Here is a 17807-nt window from a genome sequence, read left to right on the forward strand (position 1 = left end):
ATTTAGTCATCTGCAACTGAAGTTCCTTGTGTGTGGTACATTCTAATAAATCTCCTCTGCACTTCTGTAGTCTCTTGATATCCTTCCTAAGTGTCATGCCTGGAATACTCCAACTAAGGTTTATGAAGCCTTAGCATGACTTGAATGCTGTAAATGTTTTTAAAAGTAAATCTCAATTGAGGAGCTAGAATTACAATGTATAGATAATTTGCAACATCCATTATGTCTAGTTTCTGCAGTTATGTAATTTTTTGGAGAGAGACTTTGAAGGCTTTTAATTAACAATTGTAACTTTCTAGCATTGTGCTGATATAAATTTAATCTTTTTTAAACTTATTACAGTAAGTCTTCAATAAATTTGAAAAATGTTGTTCCGAAAATGTTGATTTGTACTAAGTATGTAGGCATATAGATATCTTCTTTTAATCTGAAAGTCGATGACCGACTGTATGTTTAGTGATTTGCTTTGTTACATTCTTGCATACTTCCATCACAAAGACTTATACTGAATAAGCTGACCAGAAGTGGTGTGTATAAATGGCTGTAAAATGATTACTTACCTTTGTTTAAATTTAATCTGTTCATTCTTTTGCTAAAATAAATTCCCATCAACTTTTTAATTTGCTGCTTACGGGTTTTTCATGTGAATTAAATTAATAGGATAAGCAGGTTACTTAAATTAGGCTTAATGTAAAAAGTGATTTGTGTGTCTTTCTGTATATAATTCATTTTTGCCTTTATCTTATTAATACTTATAATTTTTCCTATATTCAGTCTTATCTAGTTAAAATAATGCCACCAAATGGGATCAATTGTTGTTCAAAAATATACTTGTGGCCTAAAAAGCCATGAGTGTGTCACTGGTACAGTGCTATCAAAAGGTTGATTGGCATTTTAATTGTGCCAATTGCATCAACTTATAAATGGATATACCATGAATGATGAACCTGCAATCTTATACGACAGTGTAATCAAACAAACATGTAACTTGACTGCAATATTATCATGTAGTTCTATTGAAGTAAAATAGAAGTTTGCACATTCATTTATAAATTGGCACAGAAGTGGATGCAGTTATTATGCATAACACCATGAATAGTTTGACTTATTCTTTTTCCCTTTCTGTACCAAATTTGCTGTGCCATATCTTCTGCTAGCTGATGTTTTTGGTAAGTTGAGCTCTATCCTGCTGACTGGTGATGAAAACCTTTTGTCGGATACATGTGTATAAATGACATTCACCAGTAACTGCCAGTCTGTTTCTTCCCTTTGCCTCTTTCCTACTCCCACCAAGAAAAAAAATCTTTGAATAATGTAATGATTTTATGCTGGCACCTTTGTTTAGAAATGAATAAAGGAGTGGCACACTATGCAATATCTGTTCTATGTTCCATAGTTCAAAACAAATCTGATGTACTGGATGAAGTACTTCAAACTACAATGTGATTGAAAAACATTAACTAAAAACATTTGCATTGTACCAATATACCATGAAGTTAGCTACTTTGGGATTAAATAGTGCCGGATAGTTTACAATAATATGCCATAATTCTATAAATGTAATATGTAAAGGATTATGATGGTGAATGACTTGGTTTTCCTGAACATTTTGTATCATTGGAGGTTAACAGCATTAAGTTTCTAAGGAGGGATTTTTATTTTAAAATATCCAAAGGCATTTTATTTTTGTAAACTTTTCTTAAGAATTATAAATGAGTATTCATGTTCACTAGTACATAAGTTATGATACCAAAGAAATGTGATTTGTCCACCATAAATGGTTTTTAATATAAGTGCTAGTCAATCATGTAGTTATATATATGTCCACTTCAAAGTTGTACACTTTTAATAAACCTTGATCCCTTTGAGTTCAGTAGGAAGCCTGGTTTACAATAAATTGCTTCAGAGAAATTCAGGTGTACACTGCTCACATTTTTGTAGCCATTAATTTATGTTCTTGAATTTACTACAACGTGTTCTGCTGAACAAGGCTTTCAAAAAGTAGTTACTTACTCATCTTCTCCACAACCATGTACAATATAAAAAGACAAATAACAGTCTAAAAACATTCCCAGACTTCAGCAGTTTGCTGAAAAATGCCATTGAGAAATATTTAGGAACTATTAGCCCATAATTCTCAAATCTTTCCTCCCTATAGTCATCTCAAAATAGTGGACCTTTTGAAGGAAACTTCTGATTTGTGAAATTAGTACATGCTTGTTAACAGAGAATGAGGTATAAGCTACAAATCTTTTAAGAGTTAGCAGTCATATTTGAGAGCACATAATAGACAGGATAGGCCACAAGTTGATCTGTTTGAGTTAGCAAGAAGAATAGCATCACTGCAATATCTGCTCCAATTTTCGAATAGATTTTTGATATTTTAGCTTAAATTTGTTTACTGATTTTTATTTGACTGTTAAGGGTATAATGACGCAGTAGAGAAGTATTTTCATTAATTGTACTCACATTATTGAAACAAGGACAGAACAGATTGAAAAACTTTGTATCACATTTGATTCAGATGGTCAGTTCCTGGAGTGGAGCATGATCTTACCACAACAATAGCAACTAGTGCATTAATTTATGTAATACATTTAAAATAGAAGTGCATCCCAAACCCTTTAAAGAACCATGCTGAAAGAAAAATTGAGGACAATAGAAATAAGATATTAGAAGCAGTGAGTCCCAGAGTGCAGAGTTTAAGATCTAAATGACTGAATGTGTGACCACCAATAGTGTGGTATCAGATGAAGGGAAAAGAGCTCAGGTTGGAGGAACACTAAAGCTAAGTGCCACCATTAAACAAAGGTTGGCAGCTCAAGCCAGAACATGTATCAAAAGAGTTACCTTCAATAAATCTACTGAAGTTATGCTAAGCTTTTGAAATGGTCCTCTATGTATAGTATTGCATTCACTTTTGATTGTGTGATATAACACATTGACAATGGCAAGACTTGATTCCAAGTATTAAGGTGAAGGTTTAAGAACCTTTAAGCTTTTTAGTCCAGGAAGATGAAATACAAACCTCATCAAATTATCTCCAATTTTAAAGGTAGATGGAAAAACCAGTTACTTCAGGGGACATGAACAAAGTATAACCAGAAAAATGGTAATGAATGATAAAATCTAGAACATGTATCAGGAAAAATACTTTAATCATAGAGAAATTTTTGGAATCATCTACTGATCAAAACAAAATAGACTACCTAAAATTATTTAAAATGCCAGAAGTTAACTATGATACAGAAGTTAATGTACCAGATGGATGACCTGCAGTTGACAAAATGTTGTTTTCTTATACATAATTTGTGGCATTTCCCCATGCTTTTTTGTCCACTTCCAAGGCAAAACCTTGCTAGGGTTGCATTGGTGCTAACCTGTGACTTGTGTACTGTACCTGTCAATTATTCATGCCTGACCTTGAGCCGCAGCATGCTGTTTCGGCTGTTTGGAACAACACAGACGACCTGGGTAACAAATGTTAGACAGACACCTGTCTACATATTTCTAACAGAGTTTATTGTATAGTGCTGAATAATAAAAAATCAGACAATCAATTTCTTCCTCCAAATACAACAGCTGCGCCTCCTGTGATCAGCTAATCATACCCAGTTTGGCATTTGAAACCATTAAATGTTTATATTTGGTATAAATTGCATAAAGTAAGTACTTTTGAATAGATATCACAAACCACAAAGACTTTGGACTTGAACTGAAGACAACTTATAATTGAGTTTACATATTATGTTTATGTTGAAATAAGTTAAAGGGACTTAAATTTTTGGATGTGAACAGAGAATTTTATATTTTTTGCTTAGTTTTATATTTTGCTTAGCAGTTTGGTTATATGAGCATCTTGTGTTCTGAAAAATTGAGTTGCAAGTGATTTAGGAGTAGCTATAATTCAAAGCCTTTGGTTCAAAACTATTGACATTTACACTTTAACATGTATGTAAATAACACATCATAATGTGGCTTAATGAGTTTTGCCTCTCAAGCCAATTAAAAGACCATGCTTCATTAGTTACTGTAGAATCAGAGGTTTTACAAACCATTGCCCGATTTTAAAACATCCACGTGAGGATTTGAAAAGTTGGTGCCTTAAGGTTTAAAATAAAGGTCTGTCAAGCATTATTAATATTTTGAACTGAAGAGGAGTTAACAACTTTATGGGTTGGGGTAATCTCAGAATGAGAGGAATGTTTGTGGAGAATAGTGTTAGCACGGGCAATCTTCTTATATGCATCATAATCCTTTACAAACCTTCTGGTTTCTTCTGCCCAATAAATTAATTTGCCACTGGATAGCATACAGCACAACCAATCTTGTTTTATTCAGCTCAGCCAATTCAGAAGTAAATGTCCTTTCATTACATATTTGCCATTTTAGTAAATCATTTTGTCATTATGATCAGGTTGAGTGGGACTGCTTTGAAGCCGTCTCCACTTGGATTGGTTCTATGAGGCAAAGGGAGTTGAAACAACCCTGTACCTGCAGTTCATGTGTTCCTTTTCTTCTCTCACCACATTCTCCACCATCCCTCTACCCAAAACTAAACGTCTGTGTAGTAGCTTTGTTTGTGGTTAATTGTTCCTGCTGCACTATCTTAATGTTCTGTGAGTGGATGTACACTGAAGTATTATTGGTAATCAAATTATAGAGGCACTGTAATTTATAACTTAAGCATGTCAATTATGTCTTGTCCTGATATTTCACTACACGTTTACTTCAAACATTTAGGTGTGCTTTTGTTGTTTTGTGATGGATTAACAATAGTTTTAAAAGGAGATAAGGTTAAGTTTGCATTTTTAAAAGTCTAGTTTAAAAGATCAGTTTAAATATGCTTTTTGTTCTCAGTGAGAAATCAGAAGCTGAATATTCATGTTAAAGATTTTTGGAATGCAACAAAATGTACTAGATCTTTTCCTGAAAAGACCTCAAGTTCCATTAGCCTTTTTCATTTATTGAACATCTGAGAAAATTTCAATGTAAGCGGGTATATTGTCACCTGAAATGCTGCTATTAAATATTCATTTCTGCTAATGTCTGTTTCTTTTCAAATCTACTGGAATATAATATTACATTACATTTATCTTTATAAATAGTTACATTTATCTTTATAAAACTGGAAAATCTGATGGAACTTTTACAGTGTACAACATTTGAGAATCAAATCTGTAGTAGTGATTCAGTCATAAAGTTTCATCTGCTTGGGTGGTAAATCCTTGCTTTTGTATGAAATGCTGATGTTCACTTTATTGCAATCTTTTCGAAATAGAATAGCTTCAAATGAAGAATGTTTGTATTTCAATTTGTTGGAAGAAAAGATAAGCTGAGAAACCTAATCATGGGCAAAAACAAATTGCAGGAAATGTTCTACCTGTCTAGCAGCATCTGTGGAGAGAGCAGAGTTAACATTTTGGGTCCAGCGATCTATCTTCAGACCCATGATAACGAGGCAAAGGTTGATATATATGCTGAAAATGGGGTAGGGGGTAGGGGGGGAGGTGGAAGTGGAAGTAAGTGATAGTGACGATGGAGTCCAGAGAGAGAAGGTTGACTTGGAAGTATCATTATCTACAAATGGGTGCCTTTAGTGGCTGACAATGTTTTCTGTTGTGGCAGAAGCCCATGTGATGCCAAGGTCTGGTTTGAGTTGGGATAAGGACATGGGAGAAAATGTTCAGGCTCTAAAATTATTGAACTTGATATTGAATCCAGAAGGCTGCAGAGTTCCCAAATGGAAAGTGAAAATCTGTTCTTCCAGCTTGCATTGAGCTTCGCTGGAGCACTGCTGCAAGCCAGAAACACAAACGTTAGGTAGGGGCACAGTGGTTTGCTGAAACGGCAGGCAGCCCAGGGTAATTTTTGCAGAAGGCATAGGTATTCTGCAAAGCAGTTGCCTAGCCTACGCTTTGTCTCCCCAGTGTAGAACAGACTATATTGTTAACATCAAATACAGTAGACTAGATTGAGTGAATTGCTTCTTTACCTGGAAGATGTTCTGGTGCCTTGGATTAGAGGGAGGAAGTAAAATGGGCATTGTGCACCCTCTGTGATTGCATGGGAAGATGCATTGGGAGTGTGAGGAAGGGTTGGGAGTGGAGGATGATTGGACTAAGTTGTCCCACATGGAATGGTCAGTGCAGAAAGCCAATAGGGGAGGGGAGGGGAATATATGTCTGGTGGTGACATCCCTGCTGAAGGTGGTGGAAATACTGGATAAATGATTCTTTGGATGTGGATGCTGATGGTAGGTAAGTAAAGACCAGGGGGAGGAAAGAGAAGGGGTAAAGGCCCTGTAAACCGCAGTGGTTTGGAGGTTCCCTTTTAGAAGCTAGTGTCATTGGAACAGATAGGATTGAGATGGTTCTTGTCCATTCTCCAGTTTCTCCTTTACAAGGAGCAGGGTGTGAGGATGTGTAGTTAAGGTAACTGTTGGAGTTTGTGGGTTTGTAGTAGATATTGGTGGCCGCCCTGTCCGCTGAAATGGAAACAGACATATCGAGGAAGCAAAGGGAGGAGTCAGAGATGAACCAGGTGAGGTGAGAACAGGATGGAAATTGGAATTGAAATTAATAAGCTTTTCCAATTCTGGATGAAAGAGGGAAACAGCACTACTGATATCATTGATGTACTGGAGAAAACATTGTAGCTGGTACCCTACAAAGAGACAGGCATATCTGAGATCCAAGCAGGTACCTATGGCCACACATTTTACCTGAAGAAAGGGAGAGGAGTTAAGAGCGAAATTGTTCAAAGTGAGGATGATCTTGGCCAGGTAGGGAAGGGTGGTAGAGTATGAGAACAGTTCAGGCATTTTTTTTCTGGGAAGAAGCCAAGTGCTTGGAGACCATCCTGAAATGGGATGGACATGTAAAGGGATTAAGCATTCATGGGTGAAGAGGAAGCAGCTGGAGCCTGCGAGCTGGAAATTTCAGAGACTGACAAAGCATCAGAAGAATTATGAAATAGACGGGAAGAGTTTGTTCAAGGGGAGGTAGGAAGTGATGAGTTCCATGGGGCAGGAGAAGCAGAAACTAGGCAGTCCTGTTGATGAATTTTGGGAAGGAGATTGAAGCACGCTGTGTGGGGTTAGCAAACTGAGCTTGGAGGCAGGGGGAGATCACCAGATAAACTGAGATTAATGACTTTGGAGGACACAGTAGCCTGGTGTTCAATGATGGGATCATGGTGCAGGGGGAGGCAAAAGGAAGTGTCTAAGAGCTGGCACTCAGCCTCCACAATGTAGAGATTAATACACTGTACAATAACAGCACCCCCCTTGTTGGCAGACTTGATTACAAAGTCAGGGTTGGATCTGGAGCACAGGGTGCAGTCTTTCAGGGGGAGATGGCTAAGGGGTGGGGGAGTCAAAGAAATTTAGGTTGACAGTTCTCCATGAACAGATCAAGTACAGGTTAAAGGCTAAAGTGCAGGTGAAGAAAGCGTGTTGGAAGCAGATTTGATGAGATTAGATTACTTACATTGTGGAAACAGGCCCTCGGCCCAAAAAGTCCACTACGACCCTCAAAAGAGCAATCCACCCATAGCCCTACATTTACCCCTTCACCTAACACTATAGGCAATTTAGCATGCTAATTCACCTAACCTGCACATATTTTAGAGTGTGGGAGGAAACCGGAGCACCCAGAGGAAACTCACGCAGACACTGGGCGAATGTGCAAACACCACACAGACAATTCCTGAGGTGGGAATTGAACCTGTGTCTCTGGTGCTGTGAGGCAGCAGTGCTAACCACTGTGCCACCGTGCCGTGAATACATCTGTGAGACAGCAAGAAGAGTCTTGTTTGGAGAAATGGAGGAGGCGGAGGTGATGGAACAAGACTTCACTGTCCTATCGTGCCTGAAATTCATTGAGACGGGGGTGCAAGGGGATAAAACTAAGACCTTTACTGAGTACAGAACATTCAGCATCAGAGAGTGTAAAGTCAGAAACAATAGTAAATACATAACAGGAGTAGGGTTAGGTGAGGGATGAAGATTTCAAAGGGATGTGAGCATCTCTGAATTGTTGCAGCTTACATTCGTTAGTGATTGAAAGGAAAAGGAAAAGGTTTCTTGATATAACATTAAATGAGTTGGAGGATGAAGTGGGGGCGCAGGGCAACTGTCAACCAATATGAGAAAGTGCTGATGGAGAGAGAGGACGAGAATGTGCATTCGGCGATACATGGCACTAAGTGTGGATCTTAGAATGTGGCAAGAACAGCTGCCTGCCGAGTGATGTGTATTCTGCTTCAGGATGGTCACAGAGACGCCCGTGATCCTGGGTGCATTCACAGTTGAAAGATGAAACTTCAATCAGAATCCATGTTGGAGTGAGTCTGAGCTGGAGGCAGTCACTGAGGATTGTAATATGGCTGTGGAAGCGAATTTTAGCAAATACCTTGTCAAACACCAGAAGTGACACAAAGAAATGATGGTGAACAATAAAAATAGATTAGAACAGAAATCCTGTTGGAGAGACGAGCAGAACTACTTCAAGATGGCATGCCTGGAAGAGATATGGCAGTGAGTTAATTAAAATAAAAAAAAGACAAAGATACTGGCCATCATGAGCAAAAATTGAAAAGTTCAGCAGGTCTGGCAACATCTGTGGGGAGAAGGCAGAGGTTATGTTTTGGGTCCAGTGATCCTTCTTCAGAACTAATCATAGCTAGGCAAAGGTTGGTGTGTATATATATATGTGGAAAATGTGGTTAGTGGAGGGTGGGGAGGAGTAATCCGATAGGTAGAGATGGAGCCCAGAGAAAGAGAAAAACACAGGCAGACAAAGGAATGGCTAATCATACCCATTGTTACCCTTCCTGGTCTACTTTCTACTGGATTAGACAAGGTCAAAAATCACACAACGCCAAGTTGTAGTCCAATGGGTTTTCCTGAAAACACTAACTTTCGGAGCGCTACTCCTTCATCAGATGCTCATGAGAGAAGAAAGCCTTAGACACAGAATTTATAAGGATCTTTATAAATTCTGTGTCTAAGTTCTTCCTCTTTCACTAGCATCTGATGAAGAAGCTAATGTTCTCAAATAAACCTATTGGAAAATAACCTGGTATCGTATGATTTGTGACCTTGTCAACCTTCCAAAGGATCTGTTCCCCTCCTGGGCACATTAGTCCACTCCTCCACCACACCCAACAGGTCCCCACACCCTCATAGCATCTTCCTATACAATTGTAGAGGGTGCAACACCTGCCCACTTACTTCCTTCACACTACCCAAGGCCCCAAACGCGCCTGTGGGTGAAGCAGCAATTTACTTGCACTTCAACCAATCTAGTTTCCTGCAATAGCTAATCACAATGTGGTCTGCTCTGTACTGGGGAGATGAAACACAGGTGTTCTGCAAATTGGCCATCCAGTCTATGTTATCTCCATAAAAATAACCCTGATCTTTCTGTTGCCTCTTCAACGCATCAGTGTTTTCTGACCCACGTCTCTGTGTCTTCCAGTAGTACTGTAGCAATGCTCAGCACAAGCTGGAAAAACAGCATTTTCCTGCTTGGGGAGCCTGTAGCCTTCTTGACCAATATCAATTTCAATAATTTTAGGGCTTTGAGCACTCTTTCCCACATCCTTACCCCAACCCCCACACACCAGACCTTGGCATCAAATGGGTAGTTGACACAAACAACCTATTGTCAACCACTAAGCTATTGATTCTCCTCCACTGCCTTTAACCATTTCTTTGTGTACCCAACTGTATTTCTGTCTTTATGTAGGAGCAGTTTATTCTTTAGAGCTGATGAAGAGTCATCTAGACTCAAAATGTTAGCTTGCTCTCTCTCCATGGATGCTGCCCCATCCACTGGATTCTCCAGCATTTGTTGTTTTCGCAATTAGTTGACCAAAGATCCTAACCTCAAATTTTATTGGTTATCTACACACCATAAGCCTTTACACTGGCTGCAAATTCAAAGCAAAAATGTGAAGGACTGAGTGCCAGATAGCCTAATTTATATCTAAATCTTAGAACCCAAATCTAAACACTCAGCAGAACCAACAATGTTCTTTGATAACACAAAACTGTAAGAGAACATAAAATTAAAAAGGACATTGTCCACACATCCACAACAGTGTATATCAAATTGTAAGCTGTTTTTACAAGATTGCTTGATTTACATTTCTTTCAGTTTGGTGTCTGAATTTAAAGAAGACTTCTCCTTTTAGGCAATCAAAGTTGTTTGTGCAATTAACTAATTTCATTCCTAATGACTGCTTGTTTTTTTAAAAATATCACAGAGGCTAAAAACTAAAACAAAACCAGTAAATGCAAGAAATCCTCAGCAGGTTGGTTAACATCTGCAGAGAAAGTACAGATCAGATAACTTTTCGCATATAGATGAGGTTAAAACACTTCCATTGGCTTGTTAACATGTCATGAGGACAAAAAAGGGAAAGTGAAATCCATTAATATACTGGTTTGAAATGGATCATTATTTCTGTATTTTTTTCAGGAAAGGGAGACATTCAACCCCAGCTGGACAGTGCTTTACAAGATGTAAATGATAAATACCTTCTGCTTGAAGAGACAGAAAAACAAGCTGTTCGCAGAGCCCTCATTGAAGAACGCAGTCGCTTTTGTGCTTTTGTTTCCATGTTGCGACCTGTGGTTGTAAGTTTGTTTCTTGTTGCACTTAATCAGGAAGAATGTTTTTGTAATTGCTTTTGTAAATGTATAAACATTGCTTAAAAGGATCTGTTGCATTGGGTGGTTAAAAGAAATGTTGAGGATTCACTCATTTTACCCCAGTTCATGGATTTTAAAATCCATCTCTACTTCTGTAGGAAACCAGACAATCTTCATCATGTTACGCAATTCACTTCACCCTTCCGAATACCCTCAACGCACACGCACATATGTGCATATGCATGTACATGCACACCCGCACATATGCACGCACACACATCAATTAAAAAGGGAAACATTAATAAAATGCAGAAATTTGTTTTGAAAAAGAGCACTTTTTACCAATATTTATTAGCTCTTGAAGCTAATCAATAAAATATCAAGTGTTCACTCAGCATATTGGCACACATGATTCAATGAAAGGTAGGCAGTTGTCACTTGGACATTTGCAGATATGGTTCATCCAGGAATATTGAGAACTCGGAGGCTTTGCAAGTTGTATCAGTTTTTCAGATCTGTCACTGCATCATCTAAAAGGGTTTTCTGTGAAAGATAGAGTTGGGTAGCTTCTCTCTACTAGTAGAATGTATCCCAATGATTTACAAAGCCATAAATTTAGACATGTGATTTCCAGTAAAGAAATCTAAGCAATTAACTTGCATCATGTGACCTCCCAAGAGCATATTAAGAGTTTGAATGTCTTTAGAGTGACCTTTTTTTCCCATTATTCCTGATGAAGGGTTTTTGCCTGTAATGTCAATTTTCCTGCTTCTTGGATGCTGCCTGACCTGCTGTGCTTTTTTAGCACCACTCTGATCTAAACTCTGGTTTCCAACATCTCCAGTCCTCAATTTTGCCTATTGTTTTAAAAGAAACTAGCCCAGGTATTTTTTTCATTCCTAATTAACTACTGTCCACAACTCTTATAACAGAGTCCTCAAAACAAATTAATAATGAAATGTCTTCATAAGAATTTTGAAACAGGAAATGACAGCACTAAGAATTAAAGCTACCAAAGATAGCTTGACTGTTCCGCTTGGTAGGAACACTGCAGGAGCTTTTAAGTTTAAGCACTTTGTGGTTTATTAGTTCAAGACACCATTGACATTGAGGGCTTATTCCAAGGAGAATTTGTACGTCATTTGTAATTCAAATAAAGCCTGTATGACAGGGGCACTGTTACAAGAATGGTTCTCTCTGTCCACAATGCCGCCGTAGAGGGCACATTGCACCAGAGAAATTCTCACCTTCAAGATATTGCTTCTCTTGAATAATTGCCCAGGTTTTTCTGTCAGCCTTGATGAATTGTCTGTTATGCAAAGATGCTTTCTCTGCCACCCAGTGTGGCTTCACACCTTCATTCCATGAATCATTGAGGAATACCAGCTTTAAAGGTCTACAACCTTTCTTGTACCTTCTCACAACTCAACATGGCAGCAGATGGTGAGAATACATCATCTCTCAGGGAATTTTAAAATAGCTTCAGCAAACAGGAGCTTCAACAATACTGTTGATCCATTAGATGGAATCATGTTATCGTGTCTGAGCAATGTGTGACTGTGGCTTGATTTGAGTCGAAAAGTGTGGCACTGGAAAAATCAGAGCCGGTCAGGCGATATTTCAGGCATGAGGCCCTTATCAGGAAGGGCCAATGCCCGAAACATCGACTCTCCTGCTCCTCAGATGCTGTTTGACCTGCTGTGCTTGTTCCAGCTCTACACTTTATGATCCTGACTCTCCAGCATTTGCAGTCCTCACTTTCTCTTGTGGCTTGAATGGGTCAGTGACCAAGGAGAATCTCACAGTACAGATTCTGAGGTTCAGTGTAAAATCGTCACCTTTTAGAGGCAAGTTCATTTTTATGACATGGTTGAGACTCATGTGTGGGAATTGCTTGCATTCCACAGAGAGGAATTTTCTAGTGAAAATTCAATGCAGCTAAAGAGTCAGTGAGCTGAAGAGGAATATTAAGCTGACTGGGCTGTTGTGTGCCACCTTGAACTTAATTCATAATCAGAATCCTCCAACATAAGTCAATAGGCCTCACAGAAGAGGAACAAGATCTCAAACCTGACACCATGCAGGTACCTCACATCAACACCAGCTGTGTCTTTAAAAGATCCATCACATGCAGTGGCAAAAATGATCTAACAGCAGGGTCTTCCCTCATGCTGACATGTCCAGTATCCAGGCTCTAAATCACTCAAAGATACCTGTATGGAAATTTTTTTTGTTATGCCCTTAAAGCATCCAAGAGGAAGTCAAATGTCTTCACCAACTAAAATTTGGTTGTCAATTCCTTTTGGATGCAGAACATACTGTCTGTGACATATTGAGGCTAAGGTGGTGGAAGGAATGAAAGAACCTCTAAACCACACATCTAACTGATATTCTGACCACCATATAGAGCAGAGTTTCAGTTCTGAGATACTTAATAAGTTCAATAAATGTTGTCTAGTTTGAATTTATGAAGTATTTTTAGTTATTTTAATTATTTTATTTTGAAAGCTATTTCCAAGCACTTCATATGAATTTCAGCATATGCATTTGTTTCTGCAGATACAAAATATTTGAAGGAGCCCAACTCCAGCTTTAGCGCCAATTCCTATCAGTACCCATGATTCACTTAAAGTTGCTTTACTGAAAGAAGAGATTTACATACATAAACTGAACTTTTAATTGAGGGCTTGTAGTTGGACCTCTGGGAATCCTATTGACTAGGAGTCAGTGCTACAACTGAGCTTTGGCTGAAGCCATGTAGAAAAGTGGCTGTAACAAAATATGCACTCTGACATCTGAACAAAGACTATTAAACGTTCATTTCACCAAAATTTCTAAATTGCCTGAAATTCTTTGCACCAATATAAAAAAAATTGCTTTGTGTGATAGAAATGCCAAATGACCTGGTAAGTGTATTGATAGTGTAAAACCAAATACTCTGCATGATAGAGAAGACTTGTTTTTCCCACCCTTTCCTGGTCATCAAAACAACACTGCCAATTGCTGTTCTAAGGTTTGGACAATCTGTTGCTTTCCACACACTTCCCCTTTCAGTTCTGCTAGCAAAATCATCTGATTTTCTTGTTCTGCTGACAGTCCATTCACCTGTCTGCAGTTCGAGGTGTGAAGCTTGCCCCAGACTTGAAAGTCAGCCAGACATACTCTTAGTGCCAGTCATGAAGTTGGGAATTGAAAGGTAATTTGAGCTCACTCAAGTCTGCAGTGCTTTTCAGCTGAGAGAGAGAGAGAGAGAGCCTTTAAAATCAATATGAATGATGTTTCTTTGTATGCAGTAGTGCAGATAGATTGCCTATAAACAGGGTGATTACGAATTAATCTTCAAGCCAAGATTAGTGCCACATAAACTGCAATTTGGATTTCTGGATGTGGGAACATTGGTGGTTAATTCTGTTCAACAACTAGAGGATGGCTATGGTTGACAGTGGGTGTGCCTTTGGCTGACACTTTACACTGTCAGAGCAGATGGATAAGGCAACTGATCAACTCTACAGCACTAATGACTGTTGCCAATGGAAGAAATGAAAATTATCATTTGCCTGTCATTGTAGGCAGTTGTGAATATGGACACTTGTGGTTCTATTGTATTGCCAAATGATTATTGGAGTTTATTTCCTAAGCTTGTAGAAGGTAGAGATAGATAACAACAGTGTGATGCATAATTTGACATATTCACTTGTGTTTCTTCTTTTAGGTCAGGTTTGTATTTCAAAGCTGTGCTATGATTAATAACACTAACATCAAAATCACATTCTAACACACAAATGAGCAGTTTTCCTTATTCAGTTATAAAAGATAATGAACTAAAACCATTTAATTGAGTATAATTGAATATTCAGTATTGAAGGAAAGTCAGGTAATTTTAAGTAATTAAGCATTAAATACTAATATTACAGAATCACTTTTCATGAATAAAATGAACACTTTTATGTAGTTGGTCAATTTACTGTACTGTATACTTGTTTGTATTTAGTGCCTTCCTCTTTCTCATTTCCTCAAAAAAAACTATGCAACATGCTGTACACTTCATTTTGCAGACATTCCTTGTTTTGTAAAGCACAAGAACACTTGAACCAACTTCCCCTTAAATATTGTCCACTTTTAATTCAAATTACACAACTGCTATCTGATAATTTAAATATTTTTTGAGAAAAATGAAATTGGTAGTAGTATGATGGTATAGTTAGCGAATCATAATGCAAGTGATTTTTCAGTATGGGATTAATTTTAAAATAAATTTTGAATTTACAGCTCTGATTGATGGGAAGAGACGTTGCTTCAGTTCCATATATTGATGTATGTTGCTATCAGGGTATGGGTAACCACAAAGCTAATCTCTAGAATTGAAGGTCTGTACTATGATGAATGGTTGGAGAAACTTGGTCTAAACTTTTCCCTGTATTGTTACAGGGTACATATGACAGTAATTAAATCAAAACAAGAATTCCTCAGTAGAATCCTAGAGCTAACTACCTTCAGCTGCTTCTCAATGAGCTTCCACCCATCATAAAATCAGAAATGGAGATGGTCTGTGATGATTGCACCATTTTTGGCAGCTTTCATGACCCCTCAGATAAAGAAACAGCTGATGTCCATATGCAGTGAGATTTGGATGTTAATCAGACTTGGACTGATGGGTAGCAAGTAATATCCACATCATCAAAGTGCCAGACAATGTCAGTCTTCAGCAAGAGAGAATCTAACCATTGCTCCTTAACATTTAATGGCATTACCTTTGCTGAATTTCCAATCATCAAATTCCTTGACCAAAAATTGAACTAGGCCAACAATATAAATACTGTGGCTCACTGGCTAAATGGACTATTTCTATTCCTAAATTCCTTTTACCGTGGTGATCATAACATAGTTTATGTTGCTCACCTGAGTGACAATAGAGTCCATCTAATCCCAGTGTCTAGATATTGGATGCATCAAAGTGTCTTTGTTCTCGTCCTTCTACCTAAAGATACAGTTAGTGATTGACATATTTCCACAGTTGGAAACACTGAGAAGCATGCCATTTTGCATTCTCATATTCTTTGATACCCTTATTGAAGTTTACCATCATGCTGAAATTGTCCTCCTGTGGAATTTGCAATAGTTCTGCCCAAACCCTTGTAAAATTTGTCTTTGATATCCTCAGGACTAATAATTGAGCATATGCGCCATTGATTGTCACATACTTATTCACATATGATAAGTATCAAGTCATGGGTGATTTTCTTTCCTCCAGGGAGAGTATTCAAACATTTAGCCGGGTCTCATTCTTTAGCTTGCAAATCCAAAACAATGTGTAATTGCTGATAGCTCTGTTAGCTGACTCTCCTTAGCTAGTTGGGTGAGCTGAAAGCAGCATCATCAATATGGTATACAGGTTATCACAATAGTTCCATGCCAACCAGAGAAGTACCATCCCGCAGTTGGAAGCTGTTGTCTTTATCAAGTAGAGATCGTATGTTCTAAGAAACCAAGTTGTAGTGATTGGAACCAGCTGGACCTTGTTGACTTTGAGGTCCTGGATTGCAGTTGTTCACCTGGGCCAAACAGGAATCCTTGGCCAATCAAATGTAGCTGCCAAGAGGGGAGGGCCAATGCAGCAAGGGTGACCAGGGTTGGGGATGTGCTGCGTGGTAGTGGTCTGAGTTGGATGCTGCTGCAGGATTTAGTGAGCACGGCGGTGGTAGGCGTCCAGTTCTCGGCCACTGCCATTCAACACATTAAAACAGCGGTGCTCGGATCTGACAGATGGAGGATGCTCACATGTGCAGTGGAATCCCGTCCACACGTCCCCCTGCCTGAACAGAATTTCACGTTGGCCCCAAGGTCCCGTACCTCCCTTGGGAGCCTGTGCCCCACATCTGAGCCAGCTCAGGGTTTTTTAGTTTTGTTCCCTTTTAAGGACGTAAAATAGCGGACCGTATATTGACTGCTGCTGCACACCATCTTATTTCTTCCTCGGACTTTATTTTGATTTAATCCCTGCCCTCCCTTTCGCTTTTTTTAATCACTTAGCATTCCCCTTTGTTGAGAAGGGCACTGCTTGTCACTAGCCACTCAGGTGTTTCTTTTCTTCCTGGTGGTGAAATATAAATAAAGATTTATACACTTGTTGTTCTTCACTGTGTCCTATATCTGCACGCACACATGACATGGGTGCTGGAGAATAAATAAGCATTATTGCTGTTAGATGTTTGTATGGGGGTTAAAGATAAAAGGGAGAGAAAAAAAATAACCAGAAGCTTAGAATCTCCTCAGTTCAGGTGCCTGGAAAAGAAAAGTATGAACAGGGTATTTAGAAAAAGAGGAAAAGAACAAATAAACAGGGATTTAGAATCTACTCTGTTCAAGTAACTGACACCAAGCTGGTTGGCCATAGTCAGTGTACATGACAAGTAAATGGAGGGTGACCTAATGATAGGATACTGGCCCCTGTGTAGTTATTTCATAAGTAGAGGTTCTATTTTTGTTTTTTGCATTGCTTGCAATACACTTTAGTGTGGGTGAAAGTATTAAAGGAGTGTTTTTCAGAATATAATTGGATTTGTGTGAAACTCATTGTAAAGTGTGTCCATGAAAGCACCCGTGCATGCGTTAATTACTGTAATGATGTATTATATTTGGCCAGCTCCATACATTCTTGGCCTTGCACATCCTTTCCTTGTGGCTTGACAAATCAAGATGACCAGTGATATGCTTGATAGTTGCAATGAACAGTAGCACTTCCTGCATCTATGCTATTGAACTTTACAGCTGTTCAAATAGATGTCTTGCAGTGCTTTCAGTACCAGTACAGTAATATGATTTCATCTACTGCATCTGTCAAGGCAACCTTTTTCACTGGGCATTTGGAGATGGGCATCATCCCTCACACGTGAACGTGGCCTGAATAATATCTTCATCTGGAGTGGCCTGTGAATTTATCAAGTTGTGGATGCTGCTTTACACCAATAGCTATACAGTGCCATAGATGAGTGTCAAGAACCATCCAGCTATGAAGTAGGATGTGGCTGAATCCTGCAAAAGGGACTACCTATGACACACACTAATCCAATAATGAAACAGCCACTATCAGCCAATAGCTGGAACTGGATAACATGCCAGGCTTGAGCTGGCCAATTGCAGTTGACGT

The 17807-nt window shown here is 38.6% G+C and overlaps 1 protein-coding gene across 13 annotated transcripts in view; it reads left to right on the plus strand.

The window, feature by feature from the left end:
• Positions 1-17807, plus strand: part of LOC140477240 (protein MTSS 1-like) — a 189393-nt gene that overhangs the window by 152459 nt on the left and 19127 nt on the right. For all 13 annotated transcript variants that reach the window (XM_072570788.1, XM_072570796.1, XM_072570789.1 and 10 more), the window contains one exon: positions 10488-10645. In XM_072570788.1, the coding sequence (XP_072426889.1) occupies positions 10488-10645 (158 nt within the window). The remainder of the gene's footprint in view (positions 1-10487; positions 10646-17807) is intronic.

Source organism: Chiloscyllium punctatum, chromosome 5, assembly GCF_047496795.1.
Source record: "Chiloscyllium punctatum isolate Juve2018m chromosome 5, sChiPun1.3, whole genome shotgun sequence".
Classification (NCBI taxonomy): domain Eukaryota; kingdom Metazoa; phylum Chordata; class Chondrichthyes; order Orectolobiformes; family Hemiscylliidae; genus Chiloscyllium; species Chiloscyllium punctatum.